Source organism: Cnephaeus nilssonii, assembly GCF_951640355.1.
Source record: "Cnephaeus nilssonii genome assembly, chromosome: 5".
Classification (NCBI taxonomy): domain Eukaryota; kingdom Metazoa; phylum Chordata; class Mammalia; order Chiroptera; family Vespertilionidae; genus Cnephaeus; species Cnephaeus nilssonii.
The window spans coordinates 101,129,861-101,156,049 of record NC_137076.1 but is presented as its reverse complement, the minus strand read 5'-3'; the positions used below and the strand labels follow the sequence as shown (position 1 = coordinate 101,156,049).

The following is a 26,189-nucleotide window of genomic DNA, read 5'->3' as shown; positions in this document are numbered from 1 at the left end:
GTGGGGCAGCCTTTGAAGACCTCAGCTACCCAGAGATCTCTACATTTCTGTCCCATCAAATATGCAGATTTGCAGAGATAAGCTCTCCCAAATGTTTTTTGTTCTAGATCTCAGGTGTGACATAAGGCTGTCTTGCCAGTGTCCTGAACCACTGACGTTTACCCCTATATTCACCTCATTACCTTCGGACAAAACAAAATTAAACAGAAAGAAATCACTGCTGTACACTCATGCTCACAGCAGCATTACTCACAATAGCTGAAAGGTGGCAGCAACCCCAGTGTCCACCGACTGATAGATAAATAGATACATGGGACATACAATGGAGTATTATTCAGCCTTTAACATTCTGTCTGGCTGGTGTGGCTCAGTGGTTGGGTATCGAGCTATGAACCAGGAGGTCATGGTTCCATTCCCAACCAGGGCACATGCCTGGGTTTCGAGCTTGATCCCCAGTAGGGGCGTGCAGGAGGCAGCTGATCAATGGTTTTATTGGAAATCAATAAAAATATTTTTTTTTAAAAAGGAAATTCTGACACCTGCTACAACATGGACGATCTTAGAAACAGACATAATACCAAGTGAAATAAGCCAGTCACAAAACCACATATACTGTCTGACTCCACTTCCATGGAACACCCAGAGTAGTCAAACTCATGGACAAGAAGTGGAATGGTGGTTGCCAGGGGCTGAGGGAGAGGTACATGAGGAGTTAGTGTTTAATGGGGACAGAGCTCCAGTTCTGCAAGATGAAGAGCTCTGGAGTTGGGTGGTGGGGAAGGTTGCACAACAATGTGAATATATTTATCATCACTGAACTGCACACTAAAAAAATGCCTCACTGAAAATTTTATGTTATGTGCATGTCACCATAATTTTTTTAAGTTCAAAAGAAATCAATCAATCAATCAATCAACCAACCAACCAATCATTGCTGGGCTGTCAGCAAATTGGCCCACCTGAAAACAATGCAATACTCTGCCAACCAGGCACACCCCATCTGGGAACCTCCTCCTCTTCAAGGAGACTTTTCATTATTGCTTAAAAATTCCCCTAATCCCTTCCCCTGCCCCGCCTGGTGCTGACTCAGCCCCTTTTAGTGTCTGCAAGGCAGGAGCCAGACTGAGGGGAAACACTGCTCATCACCCTGTGTCCTGGGACACCTGGAGTTCCCAGAGACAAAGAGACCCCCATCTCCATCACTCCAGGACCCCAGCCCTTTCCAACCACAGGAACCGTGACCCCGCCTCCTGGCTGACATCTTAGGTGAGACTGGCAGGTTCCAGACAAAGGTTTATGGCAAGAAGAGGTGGAGTCCCCGGTAGGAACTATCTAGAAGGGCTGTGGTCAGAGAGGCCCAGGGCCAGCCAGGCACAGAAAGGACACAGTGGTCACAATGCTGAGCACAGAATGAGGCCGTGAGGTTCAGCCTGCTTCTGCCCACATGGGTCCTCCTCAATGGCTCAAAGGAGATGGGCCGGGAATGAAGCAATGTGTCCATCAAGCCTTCCCCGCACAATGAGCTGGGAAACTTGGTCTACTGAATGCAGGCACTTATTCATGTGTTTTGCCCTCAGCTATTGGGTGTGTATACACTTAGGATTATCCTATCTTATTGCTGAATTGGCCAATTATGACAAAGCTCTCCCCCTGTATCTGGTAATACTCCTGTTTTTAGTCTACCTTGTACGTATGTTGTCGTTATAGGCATCCCAAGTGGTTGTTGGTTTTTTGTTTTTGTTTGTTTGTTTTTGGTTAGTATTTGTATGGTATATAATCTGTCTGTGTATGTATATTTAAAGTTACTCCTTTGTAGGCAACCCACAACACTTGAGTCTTGTTTTTACCCAACCTGACAGCATTTGCCTTTTAGTTGGAGTGTGCAGTCCATTTACTTTCCATGAATTATTGATGCAACTGGACTGACGTCTACCAACTTGCCTATTGTTTCCCATTTGTCTCATCTGGTTAACTCCTTTTTCCCCTTAAAAGAAATTCAGCCATAATACACTACTATTGTATTTACTTTAAACAGTCAATTATCTTTTAAAGAAATCAAATTTTAAAATGTTAAAGTCTTTTATATTTCTGGTGTACGTAATTTCTCATGCAGGTCCAAGTTTCCACCTGATGTCATTTTCTTTCAGCCTGAAGAATTTCTATTAACATTTTTTGTTGTGTAAGTCTGCTGGTAAGAATTCCTCTCAGCTTTTATCTGAAAATGCACTGATTTTGCCCTCATTAAAAAAAAAATTTTTTTTATTTCTTTTTTAAAAAATATATATTTTTATTGATTTCAGAGAGGGAAAGAGAGATAGAAACATCAATGATGAGAGAGAATCACTGATTGTCGGCCTCCTGCATGCCCACCACCCTGATATGTGCCCTGGCCGGGAATCGAATAGGAATTGAAAGGTGACCTCTTGGTTCACAGGCCAACAACTCAACCATGGAGCTATGCCGGCTGAGCAAAAATCTTTATTTCTTAAAATATTTTAAAAATCCTCACCCAAGGATATGTTTTTATTTATTTTAGAAAGGAAAACATAGATTGGTTGCTTCCCCTGTGCACCCTGATCCGAACCTGAAACCTGGGTGGGGGATGTGGCCTACCGGAGAATCAAACCCGTGGCCTCTCGGTGTACAGACAGCACTCCAACCTACTGAGCCACACCAGCCAAGGCTGCGCTCATTTTCTAATGATACTTTTGTTGGGTAGAGAACTGGAGGCCAATCGTTTCCTTCCCCTCTTTCAGCACCTTAGAAATTATTACTCCATTTCTTTTTTCACTTGTGTTGTTTCTGATGAGAGGTCAGAGATCATTCTTATTGTTCTCTTTCATTTTCAGCCATGTGACTGATGTTTCTAGGTGTGGTTTTCCATACGATTACCTTGCTAGGGGTTGGTTGAGCTTCTTAGATCTGTGGGTTGATACGTTCCATCATCTTGGAACTTTTCAGTCAATGTCTTTTTTTTTCCCCCTTCACAAAGTCAGTCAGGAACGGAGTGTTCCCAGCATGAAACCCGGGCAGTTTGGCTTCTAGGATTTAGCTCCTGTAACAGTATGTTTTACTGCCTCTCAAGCTTTGAAATGACCCGAGGAGTTATATTGTTTAAAAAGTATCTGTGTAGTGCTCGCTCCGGCAGCACATATACTAAAAAACAAAACAAAACAAAACAAAACAAAACCGCACACAATTAGAACGATATAGAGATTAGCATGACCCCTGAGCAAGAATGACATGCAAATTCATGAAGCGTTCCATAAAAAAAAAAAAAAAAGTATCTGTGTAGATGCTCAACATCAGCAATCATTAGGGAAATGCAAATCAAAACCAGAAGTCAAACCGTTACACACCCACCCATTTAGGATGGTTAAATAACAAGGGTGGCCGAAACCGGTTTGGCTCAGTGGATAGAGCGTCGGCCTGCGGACTCGAGGGTCCCAGGTTCGATTCCGGTCAGGGGCATGTGCCTTGGTTGCGGGCGCATCCCCAGTGGGGGGTGTGCAAGAGGCAGCTGATCGATGTTTCTCTCTCATTGATGTTTCTAACTCTCTATCCCTCTCTCTTCCTCTCTGTAAAAAATCAATAAAATGTATTTAAAAAAACAAAAAAAAACAAAAAAAAAACAAAGGTGTTGGTGGGGGTGTGGAGAAACTGGAACCCATGTGCACTGCTGGTGGGAATGGGACGTGGTGCAGCCACTACTTATGACAGAGGCCTTGTCCATGACAGGCAAAAAGTGGAAGCAGCCGGCCGGTGTGGCTCAGTGGTTGAGTGCTGACCTATGAACCAGGAGGTCACGGTTCGATTCCTGATCAGGGCACATGCCTGGGGTGGCGAGCTCGATCCCCAGTGTGGGGTGTTCAGGAGACAGCCGATCAATGATTCTCTCTCATCATTGATGTTTCCGTCTCTCTCTCCCTTTCCCTTTCCCTGCCTTTCTGAAATCAATAAAAATATATTTGAAAAAAATAAGTAAATATTTTTTTTAAAACAAAAGTGGAAGCAGCCCAAGTGTCTGGGAACAAAGGACTGGATAAACGAAAGTTGGTACATACACACAATGGCAAATTACTCAGCCTTCAACAAGGAAATTCTGATATTAGCTCCAGTGTGGATGAACCTTAAAACGACATAGTACTTAGTGAAATAAGCCAGTCACAAAAGACAAGTACTGAGATTCCATTCACATGAGGTCCCCAGAGCAGTCAGATTTGTAGAGACAGAGAGTAGAATGGTGGTTGCCAGGGGCTGGGGGAAGGAGAGAAAGGGAGTTAGTGTCTAATGGGGATAGAGTTTCAGTTTTGCAAGATGAAAAGAGCGTATCTTTCACAGGTGGTGATGGCTCCGCAGGGATGGGAACGAACTAAAAAACAAGGAACGTCACTACGGTTAAAATGGTATATTTTACGTTATGTATGTTTTACCCCAATTAAAAATAACTTTTTAAAAAGTAAACTAAAACACAGTATCTGTGAAATAAACCTCAGAACATTTATTATTATAACTACAGTTGCAAGTATCCTGAATTACAGTCTAACTTTTTAAAAAATGGGGCGCTGACTACATTTCTGAACTTCTGGGAACTGAGAGAACATTGGCAAACAGATTAAGTACTGTGTGGCCTTTCCTGGGTCCGCATGCCAAGCCAGAGGTGATTAGCGAGCTTACACTACTGATTTCTAATCAGAAAGTTAAAAAAAAAATTCCTTTGCCACAGAGAACGGGAACAAAGGCCAATAAGCCGGGAGCTGTACAATGAGAGCTGGTCACGCAGTGTAACGGCCCTTCCACCGGCCGTGCACACGTTCTCACAAAGCCAGGATTCTCATGACGTCATCGGCGATGGCACTGCACCGACGACACATCATTCATCGCGGTGTGGCCCTTCACTAAGGCAGGCAGAGTCCCTGAACGCCAACGGGGACATTCGGGGGACGTATTCCAGGAGTCTAGCAATTAGATCTAAACTGTCCCATACACTCGCCTGTCCTTCCCACAGGATCCTGCCTCTCTCTTCCCAGGGAGGGAGGAGACTGGGAATGCTGGAGGAAAACAGGACTCTCTGCAAAGGCCCCTGTGCTCATGTCTCCAAAGAGCTGTGGCTCCTAAGAGGGCAGGAGGCAAAGGGGGAAATGGGAGAGGTCGTCTCAGCAGGGGGAGGGCCCTTGGTTCAGTGCCTGGGAAATGACCAAATGATAACACTGTGGGTCATCACAACCTCACTTGCTCAGCACCTCGGGCCACACTGCCCACCAATCACCAGGCCACATCAACCACTGGGCCACACCAACCACCAGGCCATGTCAACCACTGGGCCACACCAACCACCAGGCCATGTCAACCACCAGGCCATGTCAACCACTGGGCCATGTCAACCACCAGGCCATGTCAACCACCGGGCCACGCCAACCACCAGGCCATGCCAACCACTGGGCCACACCAACCACCAGGCCATGTCAACCACTGGGCCACACCAACCACCAGGCCATGTCAACCACCAGGCCATGTCAACCACTGGGCCATGTCAACCACCGGGCCATGCCAACCACTGGGCCATGCCAACCACCAGGCAATGCCAACCACCAGGCCACGCCAACCACTGAGCCATGTCAACCACCAGGCCATGCCAACCACTGGGCAACACCAACCACCAGGCCACGCCAACCACTGAGCCATGCCAACCACCAGGCACACCAACCACCAGGCCATGCCAACCACTGAGCCATGCCAACCACTAGGCAACACCAACCACCAGGCCACGCCAACCACCGGGCCACACCAACCACCAGGCCACGCCAACCACCGGGCCACACCAACTACCGGGCCACGCCAACCACTGGGCCATGTCAACCACCAGGCTATGCCAACCACCAGGCCACGCCAGCCACTGTGCCATGTCAACCACTGGGCCATGCCAACCACCAGGCCACGCCAACCACCGGGCCACACCAACCACTGAGCCATGTCAATCACTGAGCCATGTCAACCACTGTGCCATCCAACCACCAGGCCACGCCAACCACCTGGCCATGTCAATCACTGGGACCCACCAACCACCAGGCCACACCAACCTCTAGGCCATGTCTCCCGTCTTCACTACAGAGCAGGGTCTGTGGGATCCGGCTGCCTGCAGGATCTAGGAAGGAGGCAGGAATTTCCTCCAGAGCCTGGATTCCAGCGGCTGCACCCTGGAGAGTGTGAGGCTTCACTAATTCTCCAATCAGGACACATCCACAAAACGCTCTGAGAAATGGCGGAGAACTCAGGGAGGGTTAGCAACGTTACCTCAATGCGCCCGGCGACCTCCAGGGACAATGCAGCACCAACAGGCACTCGGATGCAGAGCCAGCCCTGCGCTGAAACCTAACCCTCTTGCCAACTGGCTGTGTGGTCTTGATAGAGGCCCTAACCTCTCTGGGCTTCAGCTGCCTCAAATGGAAGGAGAGGGCAAGTGAAACAGTAAATGTCTCTACAATTCCTCAGTAAACGGCAGCGTCACAACCTCCAGCAAGGCGGGGGGAGGCGGGGGAGGGAGGCTGCAACTAATAAGATTTATGAACTTTGTTTTTTGAATATGAAACCTTGGCCCAGTGATAACACGAATATCTTCCTCCTGAAAGCAAACCAAGTGCAACTGGGGAGGACAGAAAGGAAGTGGATTCAGAGATAACATCCTTATGAAAAAAGCACAAAAGCAGCCCACTAATTACCTCGGATCTTATAATCCCCCGACTCCCTCGTGGAATTCCCGCAAACGCTGGAAGGATTCAGCTCCAGCCCGCATTTAAGTAAACTGGACGATACCCTTTCACCAATTCTACTCGAGAAGCATGTGCCGAGGAGCCCTCAGCTGCTCTGCCTAGAATTCAGCCAATCCTGTCTTCTCCAAGAACCAAGCACGGTTCTGACCCTCCTTGGGACTGAGAGGGCGAGCTGCCCTCACCCTGACCTCACGCATTAAGAGGCTAGTCTGTCTCCTGTTCTGAGGTCCCCTGGGGTCACAGCACTCTGAACTGACCCTAGAGTCTCCAGGTCAGGCCTTCCCGAAGCCACCCTTCCCACCATCCCCCCCCCCCCCCGCAGCCCCCAGAGGTGCCCCACCCCCCACAGACACCCAGAGAAGCAGGATGGGAGGCAGCGTGGCTGGACCGTGGCTGGACCGGTAAAGCAGGTTCCCTGGTGCTCCAGTTCTCAAGAATAAGGAAATGCGTTTTGTTTTCCGGAGTTGGTGATGGGCAGAATTCTTCAGCTGGCAGGCGCCTGGCTCTCCCTTCACCAAAAAGACTAAGACAGCCTGTCCAGGGCTTCTCCTGTCTTCGTGGGATTTCTGTTGGGTCAACAGTTCCTGTTTTGGCAAACGGCAATTCAGAGCCTCACACGGAAAATCATGGTAGCAGACTCTGAGAAATGCTAGGGGAAAGGACTCTAGGGAGGTTCATGGTCCGAGAGTTCTGTTCTTTAACTCCTCCGGCCTGTCATTCCAGCCACCCTGGGTTGGAGGTCACGCCCAGGGCGAGCAAACTGTCCCAAACAGGTGGGCTGTGCCCCTGCCAATCTGAGCCCTGGGCTCTCCTTGGGTCTAATGCTTGCCCTCTGGTTCCAAAGCTGGACCTAGGGGTGAACTGACCAAGAGAAGGGTCGGAGGGTGGCAGTTTCTTATTGGGAAGCATCTGCTCAACAATCTCCGCTCTGCAGCTTCCCAAATCAAATGCCTCTCAGCTGCACATTCATTCATTCATTCATTCATTCATTCATTTGCACCGATGATGTACAAACCTTTGCACTGGGCCTGGGGAGACAGATAGGAAGCTTCACCACTCGTGGAGAACACAGGCATGAGAAATAACAACCATGTGGTAGACTCGCGTTAGAAGAGTGACGGCTAACCCCTCCATGAGCTGGGACAAAGATGGCCAGGCAGGCTCCCTAGAAGAGGTGACCATCAGCTGTGTGCAGCAGTGCGGCGAGGGAGTATCAGCAGGCAGGGTGCACACATGGTTTATGCACAGGGAAGAGAGTGCCTCGTGGGTGAGGGGCGGGAGAGGGTTTCAAGTTTAAGGAGTACTAGGATCTTCTGGGTAGCATATTAAAAATGCAAATTCCTGCCCTAACTGGTTTGGCTCAGTGGATAGAGCATCGGCCTGTGGACTGAAGGGTCCCGGGTTCGACTCCGGTCAAGGGCACATGCCCGGGTTGTGGGCTCCATCCCCAGTACGGGGCATGCAGGAGGTAGCCAATCAGTGATTCTCTCTCATCATTAATGTTTCTATCTCTCCCGCTCCCTTATTCTCTGAAGTCAATAAAATTTAAAAAAAAAAAAAAGCAAGCAAATTCCTAAAAATGCAGATTCCTGGGAACCCTGCCGAGATTCTAATTCAGCAGGTTCCAGGGAGGGCCCAGGAGTCTGCGTTTCACAAGCTCCCTGGGCGAGTCTACCGCAGGTCGTCTGTGGACCACACTCTGAGAAAGCCTGCTCTGAAGGAATGGGGCAAAAAGCCATTTGTGGCTTTGATGGAATGTTGGTTTATATTCCTGGAATGCCCCCAAAGGGACTTTGGACAGCTCACTAATGACTCGTTCTTCAGTCATTTTACACAGACATACATACATACAACCTCCAACAAACTGGACATGAACGCAGGGAGGGGGAGGGGAGCCCGGCTCACACTCGCGGGGCTGTCACTGTGCTCCCCGGGACAACGGTGGGTGTTATCTCAGGAATGTGCTGGGGCAAGGTCCAGGCCTCTGCCGGCACGCTGTTCACAGGTGAGCCAGGGCCCGTGAGCAGTGCCGGGAAAACCCGCTGGAATCCGGCCACACGCCCTCAGCACCCTGCCCCAGGGAGGGCCAGGCTGTGCACGGGGCCTCTTACAGCCCGAGCTGGCTGGCTCCGGGCCCTCCGGTCCCCCACGGGGAGCCTGACCTCCGCTGCCCCGGTGCGACCCACTTGGGTTCCCCGGGCCGGACTAGGGTTGAGGGGCAGGAGCTGGCTCAGCCAGCCTAAGCCTTGGCCGAAGGCTCCGTTTCTGTTAGTCCCCTCATGGCAATATTTCTGCCCTGTTTGGACCCCTTAATTTTGCTGGTTCAAGGCCCTGCCTGGGAAGCTGATCGGGGAACCCAGACCTCCTTGCCCAGCTCTAGCCAATGTTCTGAGGTCTAGAACCCTGCCTTTGCGATCTCTGCCAAGTGCCTGGGGGCCACGTCATCATTACGTGTTACAGCCAACAGACACTGCCCTCCTGCAAGGGCTCCCACCTTCTGACCGCCCCGTGCTCCCCATGCCCATGTCCTGCTCCCCGTGGACCTGCTGCACAGCCTGCATCTGCTCTGCCCTCTGGCATCTGACCCCGCGGGTGGACCTGCTGGGGCCTCAGGACCCTGCCACTTCTCAGCAGATGGGATTCCCTTTCAGCTGAGCCCCGGGCTTCAATCCCTATTCCATTCCACGTGAGGCTCTGGGAACCGGCTGCCTAGGCACTGTGTTTACAACTGACTGTAATAATCCACTGCTTCCTGATAGGATGCCTATGTGGTGAGTCCTACACCAGAGCTGGTAAGAGGCACAGGCAGCCGCAGAACAAAAACCCAAAGCGGGTTACGCAAACCTGAGCAGCATTGATGGCCAGTGCTGCTCAAACACGAGCATGCGCAGGGATCACGTCAGAACACAGCTGCTGATTCCGTGGGTCTGGCATTCTGCGTTTCTAACGAGCTCCCAGGCAATGCCACCGTGCTGGTCCACAGCCTGGGCCTGGGTGGCACTGGGCAGCAGAGGGCAGCCTCCTAGGGAGGGACCCGGGCCCAGAGGGCAGGGAGCCAGCTCAGGCTGCACAGAAGGTCTCTAAGCGGCCCTGGGGTCTGCCTGGCCCTTCCTGGCTGAGGGTGGTGAGGAGGGGAGGATGGATTCCAGCGGGTTTTCCCATCATTGCTTGTGGGGCCCTGGCTCACCTGCCACACTTCCAGCAGCAAGAGGGTCGGGCTCACACAATGAATGGAGGATTGCCACGGGGGGGAGGGGAAGGCGGGGGCAGAAGCTGGGCTCAGGATGGAACATGTGCTCGGACGTAGTAACCACAGGTCCTGCTAATCGCCACAGCATTCAGTTCTGAGCACGAGTGACCGAGGGATGCCAACTGTCCACGGCCTCTCCCGGGTGGGCAGCTGCCGTCCTAGGTTGGTAGTACACGACTCTCCGAGCCCTGCCATGGTTCCCTGTATCAGGTGAGTCCAGTTCAAGGCCAGATCTGTCATCTTTCCAAATTAGCACCGGTCCCAAGAATTTGAATTTGGAGACACTGAGTTAGCTCTGGTTGCTGAGCTGAAGGGTTCTGAGGTAGACTAGCACCATAAAGGCCATGAGTCACCCACAAACTAATGCTGTAATGTTGTCATAAACGTTAACATTTCTGAGCACTTATTCTGAGCCCTGCTCTCTGCTAGAGGCCTTCAATGAGGAAATTCATACTGTAACTCTCACAATAACCCTTCGAAGTGGATGGCAGCCTAAGAGCGTAAGCTCTGGAGCCAGATGGCCTGAGCGCGAATCCAGCTCTGCCACTTTCTAGCTGTGTGACCTTGGGCAAATTGCTTAGCCTCTCTGTGCCTCCACTTCCCCATCTCTAAATGGGGATAGTAACAGGACCTCCCTCAGAAGGTTAGTGTGACAGTTAAGCTAATAAACTATAAAACACATAGAGCAGCATTAGGCATGCAGCTGGTTTTTAAAAACCAACGGTGCTCAGGAAAACAGCTCGCTCCCTCTGCTCTGAGAGAGGGACATCTGCTAAGACAGGAGGGGAGAGCAAACAGCAAGGTCTGGTTCTCCAGACAGACCCTGAGCGAAGGGAAGAAGCGGCCGCCGCAGCCATCACAGTGGTGAGAGCGGCTCTGTCGGAATTCCCCGGATCAAGTCAGGGCTGCTCACCAGCCTGGCCCGGCCTACGGGTCGGTGAAGAACATGCACTTTGGGGGCGGACAGACTGGGTTCACATCCCAGTTCTGCCACTGGTTGGCTGTGCGATCCTGGGCAAGTTTTCCACTCTCTAAGCCTCAGTTTCCCCCTCCGCAGGATGGAGAGGGTACCAGTTCTTACTTGGCAGGCTTGCTATGAGAATTAAATTGGACGATGCGTGCCAAGCACACAGCCCAGACCCTGACACCATCTGAAGTCGTAATAGATGCTCGCTGTTATGTGTTCCCATCCACAGGCTACGGTCTCTATGGTGACAACATCTGCCCTCCCCATGCTCGCGCCGTCTCGGGGACACAGATGTGCGCCTGAAACCTAGACCGGGCTCTGCGGAGGGCAGAGAGCAGATGAAAGGGAGGCCCAACCAACCCCCAGGTCTACAACTCCGACGTAACTCCGACCAATTTATTTCAAAGCATTCCAGCTAAAACGGGAGTTGAGAGATTTCCACATTAAGGCAAACATGAGCCCAGATCTCTCTGATACTTAACGTGGCAGGAAAGAAACGCTGGGGAGAAGGCCGAGAGGAAAATCCAAGTCTTGGACAAGAGGACAGTCCTGGACTCTGCCTCCCTTTTACAGGGTTCTTGGAGGGGAAGATCTTGCCTCTTCCCCAATCCTCCCCTACACCCTCTAGAGCGGAAGGGGACTGGGCGGGCCCAGAGACCCTCCCACTGAAGAGCCGCTCAGCAAAGTGTTGGCCACTGAGGAACAGGGAGGACCATTTCCTTGGGTTCCAGCCCCCCTCCCCCCCACTCCCCAGCAAGGATATATAATTCTATACATTCTAAAGTAAAGAAAATTCCTTCCGGCCTCCTGCTTCCCCGTGATTTCGTTCATAATGGAGATCTGCCACCACCCAGGCCTCAGGTCAGCAGAGAAACAATAGTTCTCACCCTTGGCAATCCCAGCGTGGCCGGCAAACGCGCCGTCGGGGAGCCACTTCCTTTAGCTCTCTTAGCATAAGAAGGAGGGCCAAGGGACCTCACCTGGGTCTTCAGTTTCCCAGGCTGTAAAACGGGGAGAATGTGAGGCCCCCTCCTAGGATACAGTGAAGAGTCCACGCCTCCTCCGGGAGCTGTTGGAAATGCAAATTCCCGGCCTCCCTGGGGGTGGGAGTGGGGTTAACAAGCCCTCCAGGGGTTCTGAGCTTCGCCAGTTTGACCACCGAGGCTCTACAAGTAGGCTCCACAAGGGTAGAATTTTTGTTGGTTAATTACTGCTGACTCCCCGGGCAGCCACAATGCCGGGCATATTACAGACACTCTATCCATTTACAGGCCTCCAGGAAATACTTTCAAATGGCTGACCGTGTCCGGGAGCAACAGGAGAGGAAGGAGATCGGGGTTCGGCAAACCTGGCATTTCTACCCTTGGTTGCACAGCTTGTTGACCATCCCTCAACTGATCTGTAGTTCAGTGCTGCGAGTTGGAGACCACCTGCCCTGCGCCCCCTGCACACCCAGCACGGAGCCCAGGGCCCAGCTCACCACAGCCGGCGCTCTGTAGTACTCTACCCCAGGCACCAAGGCCTCCCAGCCCCAAGTCTGAGTTCACATCCCCACTGCCCACAGGTGTCACGATGCGTCTGCCCCTCCACCTTCCTAAGATGTGTAAAAAAAAAAAAAAAAAAAGACTCCAAGAGAACACTGAGCCCCGTCATCTTCCAGTGAATCTCTTTAACTGTGTGGCCATCTCCCTCGTCCAAGGGTGCACCCCGTGACAGCAGGGACTTTGCTCTGATCCTCCTGCACGGGCAACACAGCCCGAGCCCAGTGGGCACTCAATAAATACCTGCGGAGGGAATGGCCCGGCTGGGTGGGACGGATAAACACCAGTGCCCTTCTGTGCGGCCACGAGGCTAAAATCAGTGGGTTCTCAAACAACGCGCAGGGCACGGGGAGAGGGGACTTTTTAGTGACGGGCGTGGGGTCACACAGTTCCACATGAATCCCAGCGACCTCCAGTTCCTGCCCCAGCCTCTGAGCTCTGCCATGACAACTGCAATTCATTACCCTGCTTCCCACGCAGCCTGGTGCCAGCTCACTGGCGCGAGTCACCTCGCTGCAGAAATTCCTAAGAAGGGCTTGCCTCCGATAAGACCAGGGAAAGAATCTATTGATTTACTTATGTAACGAGCGCCGCCAAGGTGGCTTGGAGGTGCTGATGTCACCCTGGCTCACCAGGAAGAGACCTGAGCTGGCAAGGACGGGACACGGGCTGCAGCTCCTCTTCCAATGCACAGGCGGGTAAAGGAGCCCCCGTGGGCACCGCTCCCGCGAGGAAGCCTGAGGCGCACGCGGCACTGGGCTGAGACTTGCCCTGTCTGGTGCCATTTCATCCTCAGCTCAACCCTCGGGGTAGGCAGGTGCTGCTCACACACAGCTGAGAAGGAACTTGTTCAAGGTCATCTACTAGGCATCAAGGACAGAGCCAGGACCCAACTTGGCATCCTCTGGAAATCCTGGTGAAGGCCTTACCTACCGCAGGGAACAGTGTGGTGTGGCAAACCAACGATTGGCTGGGACCCCACAGACATTTCTCTCCAGCGTGAACAAGGTGTCTACATGCTGATGGGTGTGTGTCTGTTTATTTCTCTGGAGTTAAAAGTCCCTTTCCCCTTACACAGGACGTATTCTAGAACTGTTCACCTGACACCTACATACTTTTCTTAACCAATGTCACCCCAAAAAGTTCAATTAAAAACAAAAAAGTCCCCTTCCCCTTTGCTGCCCCTCTTCTCTCCTCCCTTCTTCTCTCCAAATTCACTGAGTGCAGCGGTACAAAGAGTAAGGCCTTGAAATCAGACGGACCTAGATTCAGAAGCCAACGCTGCCTCTTTCTACCTCCATGACCTTGACTTTGCCACTCAACTGTTCTTAGCCTCCGTCTCCCCACTTGCAAAATGCCAGAAAAACATAATAATCAATAGTGCTTGGCTCATGACAGGCACTGGATCAAGATGATTCTGGGTAAATATGATTACGATACTTGCCCTAACAGGTTTGGCTCAGTGGATAGAGCATCGGCCTGCAGACTCAAGGGTCCCAGGTTCGATGCCAGTCAATGGCATGTGCCTTGGTTGCGGGCACATCCCCAGTAGGGCGTGTGCAGGAGGCAGCTGATCGATGTTTCTAACGCTCCCTCTCCCTTCCTCTCTGTAAAAAAATCAATAAAATATATTTTTTTAAAAAAGAAAAGGTCCTTGTAGTCATCACTGGGTGCCAGGGATTGCCCTCCTTGTTAGTGACACAAAGACAATGCACTTGCGAGGAATTCCTGGAATACACGGCGACGTGCTCGCAGAGCTGGAGCCGGCCAAGGAAAGCCCCGACAGATGCAGGATTGGACGGCTGTCCCGGGGTCATCTCATCTCGGCCACCCGATCCCTGCTTCTTGATACCTGACCCTTCCAAGTCGGGTCCCAGTCAGTGGATCCGAAGGGCTGCCCCAGGAACGAATCACACAGGTAACTGCCACTAGGCGGGGAGGAAGCTGGCGTGGGGACGGCCGGGCTGCCACCTAACCAGGCCCGGTGACAGCAGGCAGCCGGCCGGCCGGCCAGGGAAAGGCAGCAGCTGCCGCTGGCCTGGCGTCCCGGCTGCCAGCGAGTGATAAATGGAGTGGGGGAAGAAAAAGCCAACAAAGGTGTCCCTAATCTTGATGCAGCTTCATTTTTTTTTCTTTTTTCTGGCCGACCATTGTACGAGAACTTAAGCCTCAGTCCTCTTTCTTAGGCAGACATTTGAAACGGAGAGATCCCATTTCTTCCCAATGGCGCGATGTCATGGGTAGAAGCTTTGAGGGGGGAATTGGGGAAGGGGGGAGGGGGCACGGGACCCACCACACTTGTCCTTTTCTTCCTCCTCCCCACTCCCTCTACTCCACCCCCTCTCCCCTGGCCAGCCTCTTTACAGAATGTCCTATGTTCCCCCTACACAACAACAGTGAACGCCTGTCCCCCCTTCCTCAATCTGCCCCCATCATTTTGGCAAGAGGCTTTCTGCTCCGGAGCTGGAGGCTTAATGGCCTGCTGGGTGAAGGTTAAATAACAAAACGCCACTGTATCCAGTTTCTGTGTTTTCTCTTCTTTTATCTCACTCTGAAACAGGGATTCAAGGCGGCCGGGAGGCTTGTCAGCAGCGGCAACCGGAGCCTTTCGCTCGCTCGCTGTTCTACTTCAGGGTGTGCGGCGGGCGGGCCCTCTCTGTGCGGGGAGAGGCCGGGCGGGAACTTGTCACGGGGACTCAGCCTAGATCCAGCCCTCAGCCCTGTCCCGGTGGAAGTGCTAGGTCACCCAAGCCATTTCTCCAAAGGACGTGCATTTCTCTTATCCAGGCCCCTCACTGAGCTGGGGCTGTGGATCTTCTTGGTGGAGAGAGCGCCCGACACTGAGCCCCGGACAGCCAACTGCCACTAAGTCGGTACCCGCCTCCCCATCACCCCCGACAAATGCCATCAAAACCTGAGACCGAGGCTTCTTCCATCCAAGAGCTTTGCAGCAACCCGCCGGCCACCCCCAACGGCCACGTACTCCAGCCTGGCTTTCCTTATGTGCACCTGAGCCCGGGCGCTCCAACCTTCCCAGTAACTAAGGCAACCCGATTCTCTTCTCTTCAAAAGAGCAGTGTTTCCCAGCTACCTGCGGTCCCCGGGGACTGGAGAACCAGGTCAGTGTGGCTAGGCCGAAAGCAGGAGGGGTGGTGACAGCGAGGAGCTGCCTCGGCTACAAATTCCCTGGCCACTGGGAGCATTCACCCGAGCGACTTGGAAACGACTCTGACCCTGACCCACACTGCGTCCTTCTGAGTGTCCCTGCCCCGTCTCTGTTCTCCCCCTCCCAGAGCTCTGCTTAGCGGCTGCTCCCGGACGGTGGGGTCCGTGCCCAACAGTCTCCTAAGCCACCCGCCGCGGGGATCTATCTCACTGGCTTCTCGGATGGAGCCTCCTTTGCCCACATCTCTCGCTGAAATCCACAGCAGGTTTTAGGAATAAATGGTAACTGTCAAGGCCGGCCCGTGGACAGGGCACGCTGGCACCCGGAAATGCTTCCTACAGCTAATAGGACTGTGGGTTCAGGAGTTCCACTACCGGGGCTCCAAATCTGGGTGCATCACCGACGGGTGACCTTGAGCAAGTTACATAACCTTTCTAAGTCTCACTTTCCTCATCCGAAGATGGAGATAATAGTACTTTTGCCTCACACAGTCGGCGAAAGGATTAAATGAGATAATAGAAAACAGTATACAGCCAAGAGTAAATGTTCACACGTTAGCATTTTATTACTATTTTATGCGTTTATGGGTTCCAAAGTCTCTTATTTCTTCCTCTTATCTCTACTAGTGCTTTCTTAACCTATTTCTTTCTTAATAATTGGCATAAGATAACCCCATGCGTCGTACGTAGACTACCGGGGAAAGGAAAGAGAAGGAAAACCCTCTCATAACTTGTGAAGGCACATCTGTAGGTATTAGGGGACCATGAAGAGAAGCATGGGGAATAGAGACTTCAGGTAAATCCCATGGCAGCCTGGTTATAAGTCCTGCTTGAGAAATTGGTGGAAAGTAGTCTGACAATAACCTCAAATCCATTTTAACTGATTATCAAGTAGTAACTCACTTGCAACTGCTGGTGCTTTAACTGTTCGACAAATGACACACTCCTATGACACAACTCACCCACGACTGTGACACTAGGAAAGAAACCTGTTGGTCTGCACAGTGAAAAGGGAGTTGGAAGAACTCAGCCCCAAGCATGGAAGATTCCCAAACGACTATGATGGAAGAGGAGAAACTGGATCTGATTTTTAGGAGGAAGTTTTCGTAAGAGAAAGAGGAAAAGAGACCTGTGCTAGAGACTCGAGGTTGACGTTTGCCTGCTGTGTGACCTTGGGCAAGTCACTTGTCTCCGAGTCTCCGTTTCATCAGTGAAATGAGAACCCTGGATTACATGACCAGAAAGGTCCAACCTGTCTGCCAGCTGCCACAGAGCTCGGCGAGACTCCGTCTCCGCTCGACTTCAGTGTTTTGCAGGTACTTGTAGTAAAAGCTGAAGGAGCTGGCATCGCCGAGTGTCTCCTGCGTGTCAGGCTCTATGCTGGCTGCCCTACCGGACTTAGCTTATTCACAACTGCCCTTGCCAGCTTGCTTACGCATCCATCTCCCCATCCTACACAAGGTAGCACATAGCAGATCCAAGATGCCAGGACTCAAAAGGCTCACCCTCTTCCCCATTATCCACACTTGCTCTCTGGTGAACTGGGGTCTGGCCACACCAGAATGGTTGCAGGAAAGTGAAATCATGCCTGCCCCAGGTCCACTCCCCAAAGCCAAATTCCTGAGGCAATGGAGCAGAAGTCTGGATTCAGCAGGCAGCTGAGCGGTGCAGGGCTTAGAAATGAGGGTTCGTAAGTCAGTGTGCCTTCATCTCACAAAAGCTGAGTGGCTTCACCCAACTCAGCGCCCCCTCCCCTCCCCCCCCACCCCAGCCTCAGGTTCCTCAGGCAGATAACTACCTATTCCCAGGGTTGGTAGGGGGATTAAGAGAAATCCCATGGGAAGCTCTCAGCAGATGGCCTGGATGCAGTAAATAACCATTAACTTCCTACCTAAACAGGAGGGGACAGAGTTCGTGATGAGCCGTTTCTAAGCTAATCTACGGCAGGAATTTATGAACCTGGGGTCCACGAGCCCCCTGAAATGATGTGCCCCAAACCAGGTTCACACTTTTCTTCAAGAACCATCCTTAACCTCTGTCAGCTTCTCACAAGGGTCTGTGACCGGCGGAGGTTAAGGTCTGTGACGGCTAGGCCCAACTTCCTACCACGTCCATGACTTCTGAGTCGGCAGGGTCAGCTCAAGTTCTTCCTCAGGTCATGAGGGAAGCTGCTGAGTCCTCTCCACAGAGCCCCTCGGCCATGTGGGCCTTGGGTACTTATCACACAGCCCCCCAAAACTGTGCTGGGAGTTTACAGGTGTCTCCTGGAAGGAGGTCTGACCACAACCCACAGAATGGGCAGGAATCCGACTTCAGGAACCTTCCCCGGCAGGGCCAGTTCCAACAACCCATTCCTCCTCCGAGAACAATCAGCGTATTTGTTTTGGCATACCCCTCGGTTAAATGCCCTCGCCATGCTGGCCCTTCGCTGGGAGCTCCCAGAAGCACCCGGAGCTATTACTCTGCGAAAGGAAGACCACTCCATGGGGCTGCACCCCATTCCCCGGGGGGACCCGTCACCTTCCCAGCGGCCGGGCCTCAGGAAGAGCCCTTGGCCCAGTCGGCAGGGCCCGAGCTGCCCACTGGACCCTCTCCGGTTGTTGGGACAACCGTCCTCAGGAATTTCGGCCTCCCAGCCTTCCCCTGGGTAAGAAGGGACAGAGTTGGCAGGGCCAGCTGCCTGGCTGCTCTTCCAACCCCCTGGTGAAAGGGAACGCTGAACACTGGATTCCCTACCCCCAGCAGCCTCCAGGCCGGACGGCACACAAAACAGCTCAGCCCCACGGGGAGGAATGTGCCAGGACATTCTTCGGGGTTGGTAACCCGAGACGCTATTTTGTTCTCGGTGGCTAAGAAATCCCTTTTCTGACTGAAGGCCCATTGGACTGGCTTCTTTTAAATTCAGGGGAATGGGCAGGCATCTCCTCGATTCAGGTAAGGAAAAAGCCCAGGCGAACGCAAACAGCCACACGTAAGAATTTTGTGTGTGATTTTGTTTGTTTCCCCGCATTAACCAGCTGCAGAGATGGAAGCACCTTGGCAGAATTTATCTCCTCCACCCCCACCCAACCCCCAACCCAAAGAAGTCTGGCTTTTTCCAGCTTTTTAAATGCTTCCTCCTCTTCACAGCCCCCTTACCCTCCCACCTACCCGCACCCCCAAATTCTGCTTTGGAGGCAGGAGGGGTAAGGAGGAGCCTGAGAGCAGGCAGGGTCCTCCCAGACCATCTCATCAACCCTGCTCTCTCACTGCTGAAGCACCTGCACCTGACAGCTCCAGCGATGGGCCTGAGGCCACGCAGGCAAGACCAGCAGACAGCAAGCCCTACCCGGGTGTGCAGGAATTTGTGCAGGAAGGAAATTCCGGGGAGCCCGGAACGGATGCCCTCTGCTCAGCTCTTTCCCCAAACTTCCAAAGTTAGATTCATCAGAGACCCCAAGGTTTCACTCAGGTCTCCTCCGCACCCCGAGCTCAGGGGCCCCACGCCAGCCCAGTGCAAGTGCAGGTGCATGACCAGGAGGCACAAAACCAATGACTTGCACAGTCAAGAAGAGATTGGTTCCATTCGGCACCAGTATGCTTTTAATTCCTCTCCACTGCTCGCCAATCTGCCTAAAGACAAAGGCTGCGCGGGCCTGTGGCTGGGGCCGTGGGCAGGCCACAGGACGAGCCAGAATATAATGGCAGTGGGGTTTTATTCCTCCACTGTATTTTTAAGGATCCTTTCTATTTATGGCAATAGATATTCCTAGCTTCCCACTGTGAAAGTGGCTAAAAAGTTTTCAAATTGAGTTCCTTTAAAGTCAAGTATTAAGTAAGTAATAGCACAGATGCACATAGCAAAATACACCGAGTGGCCAGATTATTATGTGTTCAGAGATGATAATAATCTGGCCACTCAGTGTGTATATATATTAGAGGCCCGGTGCATGAATTCGTGCATGGGTGGGGTCCGGCCAGCCTGGCCAGGGGGAGGGGACATGGGCGGTTGGCTGGCCTGCCTGCTGGTCGAACTCCTGGTCGAGGGGACAATTTGCATATTAGCCCTTTATTATACAGGATATACATTAGTGGCCAGATTATGCGTTCAGAGATCATAATAATCTGGCCACTCAGTGTATAGTGAAGGTGGTCCACTTAGTACTAAAATCTGGGAAATTATGCTCTAGCCAAGTCAGGTTTTCTCGGAAGCAATACTGCTTGCCCTCTTCCAAGGGTAAAGAATGACTAGTGTTCGAGAAGCTTCCTACAGCTGCACTATCCTCTCAGAGACCCCCGAACAGCCTGTAGACAGGTGACCCAGAGTGAGCGAGCAGCACCAGCAGCTGTTCACCTCTGACATCAAACTGCTTACAGCACACCTGCCAGGACCTAAACTGGGGGAGGACACAGAGCTCGAACTTGTCTCTCTTCCAGGAGCAGTACAGGGGCTGCCCCGAGGGGGTTAGGGAAGGAAAGTGAGCCTGAACACATTTGGAGGTTAAAAGTTCTGAGCTGGTAAAGAACTTGGCATATGATGCCCAGCCAGTGTGGCTCAGTGGTTGAGGGTTGACCTATGAACCAGGGGGTCACGGTTCCATTCCCAGTCAGGGCACATGCCCGGGTTGTGGGCTTGTCCACTGTGGGCCGTGCAGGAGGCAGCCGATCGATGATTCTCTCTCATCATTGATGTTTCTATATCGCTCTCCTTTCCTCTCTGAAATCAATAATATTTAAAAAGAACTTGGCATATGAGAGTATTAGAAACATCAAAACAAGCTATTCACACCCCTGGGGCCTCAAATTTTCTCCTATGTTTGAAAATGGGAGTCGGACTCTGATCTTCCATATCCTTTCCAACTTTTAAGAGTTCCACTATCACTGCTTCCCTTCCCAGCAAACCATTCGTCTGACAAATAGGGAAACTGAGGCCCAGAGGTTAAAGCAGCTTGCCCAAGGAATGCTCTCTACCATTAAAATTTTCTCTCACAGATTATGGTAAACGAGACGTTCAGCATGGCACTGAGCATAGAGCAACGCGGTTAAGTGTTGGATGAATGAACTTACTTGCTCACAGGAACCCCTGAGAATCTGAACTCACAGCTCCTTAACACTTTTTCTTTCTGTTCACCCTCACCTTGCTATACACCCATCCGAGCTTTCTGGGACATCCATCCTAACCCAGCAAGATGAAGGGTCCAAAACATTTACCTGCATTGCTCTAGAGGCACCTGATGCCAAGGTCACAGCGACCAGGTGAAAATCCCACATTCCTAAGACACTCTGACCCAGGACTGAGTCAGCCAAGGACAACAAAGCTGTCCCAGAAGGTGGGCCTCCCCTCCCCGCACCACATACATGGGGAGGGGGTGCTTGTGTGCAAAGAAATGCCAAACATCCCAGCCTGCGCAGCCCAGTAGTTGAGTGTTTACCTATGAACCAGGAGGTCACGATTCCGTTCGATTCCGGTCCGGGGATGGCAGGCTCAATCCCCAGTGTGAGGTGTGCAGGAGGCAGCCGATCACTGATTCTCTCTCATCATTGATGATTCTATCTCTCTCTCCCTCCCTCACCCTTCCTCTCTGAAATCAATAAAAATGTATTTAAAAGAAAAGAAATGCCAAACAGTGGAAACTGGGAGAAAGTCTGGAAGCTAAAGGCCACACCAGGCATCTGACTCCATCTGCCTCAGCAAGAAAAAAATAAAAAAAAAAATTAAATCCTGTACGACAGCCAGCGTGGTGGCCACCAAGGTCAGGACGCGCAGGTGCAGGGCTGAGGAGCCCGGTCCCCAGAGGAAGAAAGGGAGGAGGAAGAGTGATGGGCAGGGCTTTGCCGGAGGCCTCTCGCCCCCATCTACATGCCAGCAGCTCCCAAGTTGCTGTGGATTCCTGGAGAACCAGTCTCCCCGAGCAGCCCTCCCCTGCTCCTTCCTTCCCTTCCCACTCCCGGCCTCCAGGCCACCGGAGGCTCCGTGCTCTTTTCAGAACCTCAGAGGCACCTGTCAAAACCCCACTCCAGCCTGCCTGCCCTGCGCGCGTGTCAGTCCTCCCTCCGGCAGTCTCCCACCGAACCCCGAGGCCCTCCCCCTCCACCAGATGCTTCCCGGGCCCCCTCCCGCTGCCCTCCCCGCGCTGGGGAAAGCCTCCGCGGGAAGCCCCAGCATCACTCAGCTGGGTCGCTCCCCCCGCCCCCGCCCGCCTTCTGCTCCCAAAGGGGCGGGGGCGGGGCTAGAGCTTGAGGTCAAAACTCTGGGCAGGTGCGGCCTGGGGCCTAAGTCCTCCATCTAGGGACGGCGGTGGGGCAGCCTGGGCCAGCTCACTGCGGTCCCCTCCTCCCAGCAGCTCCCTGGGGCAGGAGCGGCGCTCCAGGAGGGCCATAGGGGGGAGGAGGGGGGCAAAGAAAGCTCAAGAGGTCGGCGGAGCCACCCCGCCCTCCGGCCAGTCCCGCTGGTGGCCCCCAAGGCATAGACGGCCCGGGTGGGGGTGTGGGGCCCCCCGGGTCCTACCTGTCCCGCGGGTCGATCCAGCTGGTGGTGCGGCTCGTGTGGTCTATGTAGTAGACCTTGCCGTCGAAGTCGCGCGCCTCCTCCCAGCCCTCCGGCAAGGGCAGCTCCGGCCGGGGCATCTTCCCAAGAGCGGCCCGCGCTCCCCCATGCAGCTCCCGGTCGCCGCTGGGGCCCCCGGCTCAGCGCCTCCGGCCGGCTCTACCCGGCCCGGGCGGCCGCCGAGGCACCATAATCGGGGGGGTGGCGGTGGTGCCCGCGCGGCTTGGGGGCCCTAGTGAGGGCCGGTCGGGGTGGCGCGGCAGTCCATGCGGCCCTGTGGCCCCGCGGCCCCAGCCCGGCGCCGCCCGCTGCTCCCGCCGCCGGCCTCTCACGCTGCCATGTGCGCCCGCAGCGGCGCGGTGCGGGCCCGGGTGCGCGCCCGGCCGGCGGGGCTGAGCGAGCCGAGCGCGGCTGCCGCCTGCCTTCCTCCGCCGCGCGGCGCGCTGCGCCCTCCACGCCGCCCGCCGCCGCCGCCTCTCCCGCCCGTGCCGGCCCTCCGCCCCGCGGCCGCTCGGCGCTCGCTCGGTTGGCGACTTCTGCCTCCGCCAGGTGCGGCGCGGGCGGTGCAGGTAGCCGCGCTGCCCCGGAAACGGGAGGCGGAGCGCCGGGCGCCTGGGTTCCAGGTCCCCTCCCCGCGCCCAGCGCCGCGAGGGGCGGGTCCTAGGGCCCGAGACGCGCCCCCTCGTGGGACAGCCCGAACCGCCGGCCGCCCGCCCCTTCGCGGCCCGGGTCTGGCCAAGGGAGACCTCCCCTTACCTGGGTCCCAAACCCAGGCGGGAGCCCCAGCAGGCTAAGCAAGACCCGCTCTGCCTCTGCTTTCCCGACGCTCCTGGCTCTCCCCACCCCGAGCGTCCAGGCTCTTGGCACAGGTGGCCCCGCATCTGACAGCTCCCCGCTTCCCTGTTAGGTAGAATCCGGACTAGGCAAGAAGTGGTTAAATAGAAACGCTCTTGTAAATCGGGGAACATAAGTTTCACAGGATCTCTGATCCCTCCCCCCAACACACACACCATCTGTCTCCCTCTTACTCCATTCTTCTCCCCGTGTTGTTTCACCCATCCCCCCACCCCCACCCCAGTATTTGCAAATGTAGCCCGCGTGGTGGCCACCTCCTGTGGGCCCCTCCCCCGAGAGGATTTCCAGAGGGTGTCAGGGTGAGCACTCTGTAAAAATAATAATCATGGTGTTGCTGTTGTTAGCTAAATTGAGTACAGAACCGTCCCAGGCTGTGGGCCAGCAGCTTCGCATGCGTTCTCTTCTTTGCTACCTTGAGGTATGTTACATATTTGGTGGGAAGGGGGGTTTGAAAAGAATAAAGAACACAAAAAAAATGTTCATCTTGAAGAAAAATTAGACATTTTAAAAGCAGACCCAATATTTCTTGAGAAATGAAAAATAATGTCATTCAACACAAAAAAGAAGGTAGCATGATTGGTGGAGGGTCCACTGGCTTGTCTGTGTTTCCTGAATGTGTATAACCCGTTCTTTTGCTCTGGACACGTGTCCGGAAGCTGGACTGAGGGATGAAGCCCAGGGCTTCCGTGGTCCTCTTGCTGAGCCCCACAGTCTCCCGGAGAAACCAGCATCTTGTGTTGTCTGCGCCCAGGAGTGCTGAGCAAGGGAGGGAATCCCAGGTCTGTGGTCTCAACCGAGAAGACCCACCATGGCAGTTCCTCACCTCCAAAGGCCTTCCGCAAAGTCAATTACTTCCCTGAGGCCGGACCTACGGACTCAACTCGGACTCAACTCAACGTTTGCCCTTTCTTCCCTCCATTGTTCCACAGATGCCATTGCATAAAATTCCGGAAACGGGGACCTCACGCTGGCCACCAACAACCAAAAGTAGGAGTTCCCCATCTTTCCAAGGGGGATTCCCACAGCCCCCTACACTTCCTCTGCTGGACCATGACTTCACTATATAAAAACCTCCCACTAGTGATTAAAACAGCAATTCAAAAGGAAAGCCAACATGGTACTAAGTGCTAAATTAATCCTCACAACAACCCTCTGGAGCAGGGAATGCTACTTATTATACCCATTCCGCTGATGAGAAAACTGAGGTTCTGAAATGCTGTCCTATTGGCCAAGCTAATAAATAGACCCAGCTCTGTCTGACTAGAGCACTCGGGTTCTAACTTCAACCTATACTTCCTCTTTCTTTTTTTTTTTTCAATTATGTCAGGTCCTCGAACACCGCCATATTGTTCAATGGCATTTTGCTACACTGAGGCTGTAGGCACTCAACTCTCGGCAAATTGGCTTCATTATTCCTTGTTTCCTTTAAATTCCTAAAACCTATGGACGGCGTTGAATGAGGACTGACTACTCTGCAGCTCCTGGACCTCCTCCTGGATCTGAAATACTGTAGGTGCTGATGAATGCTGGTCTCCGTTGAAGCTTGCTTCATGATTTTTTGGGGTGAGAAGCAAAGGCTCTGGAGGCAGTCTGGTTGGGTCCCAAATCCACCCTATGTTCTAGCCCTTTGCCCTTGAGTAACTTTGCTCAACCGGAGTCTCAGTCTTAGGTCTGGAAAACATCGTAATAATCCAGACGCAGCAGGCCTGTTGAAAGGGCCAAAGGAGAGGAGAGATACAGAGGGCTTGGCATCCGCAGTAAGCCATCGTCCCCGGGCCATGGCGGGTCTTCTCTGTGGAGGAGCTGAGACCGCAAGCATGGGATCCCCTCCCTTGTCCAGCACGGCTGGGCCCACACAACACAAGATGCTGGTGCATTCGGAGCGCCAGTGCCTGCTACTGAGCATGCCCCAATGAAACGTGAAACGATGAAGTATTTTCTCTTCCCAACACATGCCCATGATGCCCTTCCATTTCCCCTTCCGGAAATGTGTATGTGGTTGCTTGTGACAGTCCTCCGAGTGACTGATTTTGTTTTTGTCTTGTTTTGCAATCAAGCCTCCTCGCTGTTTGCCTCACTGGTGAAGGGAAAACACCTTCTAGACCGCCAAGTTCAACTTCCTTCCCAGCCCAGGTGCCCAAGCCCTGGCCTTTCCCACATGGCCTGTGCCTTTGGACCTGTAGACCGGAGCTGGGGAGCAGGCAAGCGAAACCAGAGCAGGAACTGCCTCCTTGAAGCCTCGGTCTGTTCGTCCATCCTTCTTACCTCCATCCCCGACCCCACCCCCCAACAAAAGAATCCCAGGTTATCTTCCAGAAGCTGCAAGCAGGGTGAGGTAATAAAACAGATGACTGCCTGTCCCATGTGATGGTGGGTGAATCATCCCCAGGCATTCTTCAAAGCTGAGGACAAACGTGAAAGGGATTAAAGGAAAAACCGGCTACGCCACGTGACGGGGGGGACTTGGACGTTACTCTACAGGTGACTGAGCCGCAGGAATCCCAAGGACAGGCCAGCAGCCCAGCCTCTCCCGCCTCCTTCCTGGGGCGCTGTCTGGCTGCCCAAGAGCCGAGCTGGAGGACACAGCAGAAGTGACCCCAGGCCAAGGCTTTCTTCCTTTGCGTTCACATCCGGGTGGCCCACAGGCGACACCTGTGCCCGGGACAGGTCGTCTTGTTTTTGAAAAAGCCGCCCACTTACATCCTCTCCCCCGTGGCCACAGCGAAGAAGAAAGACCAGTTTCCACACGTGTGTTTCAGAGGATCTCGGAGTGTCAGGGTAACGTATTTCACCAAGATGGGGAGGAGGAGAAACGAAGCTTTAAAAAGGAACAGATATGTCAGCAGTCGTTTCCTGTTAGCTGCTGTTTTCTTCCAGAACGTGGAGGCTGTGGAAACCTCTGCTGCGGATTTTCTTGATGCCATGACTTCACCCCCCACACATCTGAGCAACACACACGGTTATGTTTCTGTGACTGAGCCGACGATGTCCCCTTTCTTTAGTGGTGCGTTAGTTGAAGTTAATAATTGAGCCCATGCGTTGATTTTTTTTTTGTTTGTATGTTTGTTTTATTCAGGGATGGGGAAACACGTCCTAAGCCGGGGAAAATTAGGGT

The 26,189-nt window shown here is 53.2% G+C and overlaps 1 protein-coding gene across 3 annotated transcripts in view; it reads right to left on the bottom strand.

Moving 5' to 3' along the window:
- WWC1 (WW and C2 domain containing 1) overlaps nucleotides 1-23,320 on the bottom strand; it is a 123,597-nt gene extending 100,277 nt beyond the window's left edge. Inside the window, exon 1 of one of the 3 annotated variants that reach the window (XM_079771933.1) lies at nucleotides 22,976-23,320. In XM_079771933.1, the coding sequence (XP_079628059.1) occupies nucleotides 22,976-23,232 (257 nt within the window). In that variant the 5' untranslated portion in view covers nucleotides 23,233-23,320. The other 2 variants (XM_079771934.1, XM_079771935.1) reach the window with 2 other exon arrangements.
- Nucleotides 23,321-26,189: the final 2,869 nt, after the last annotated feature.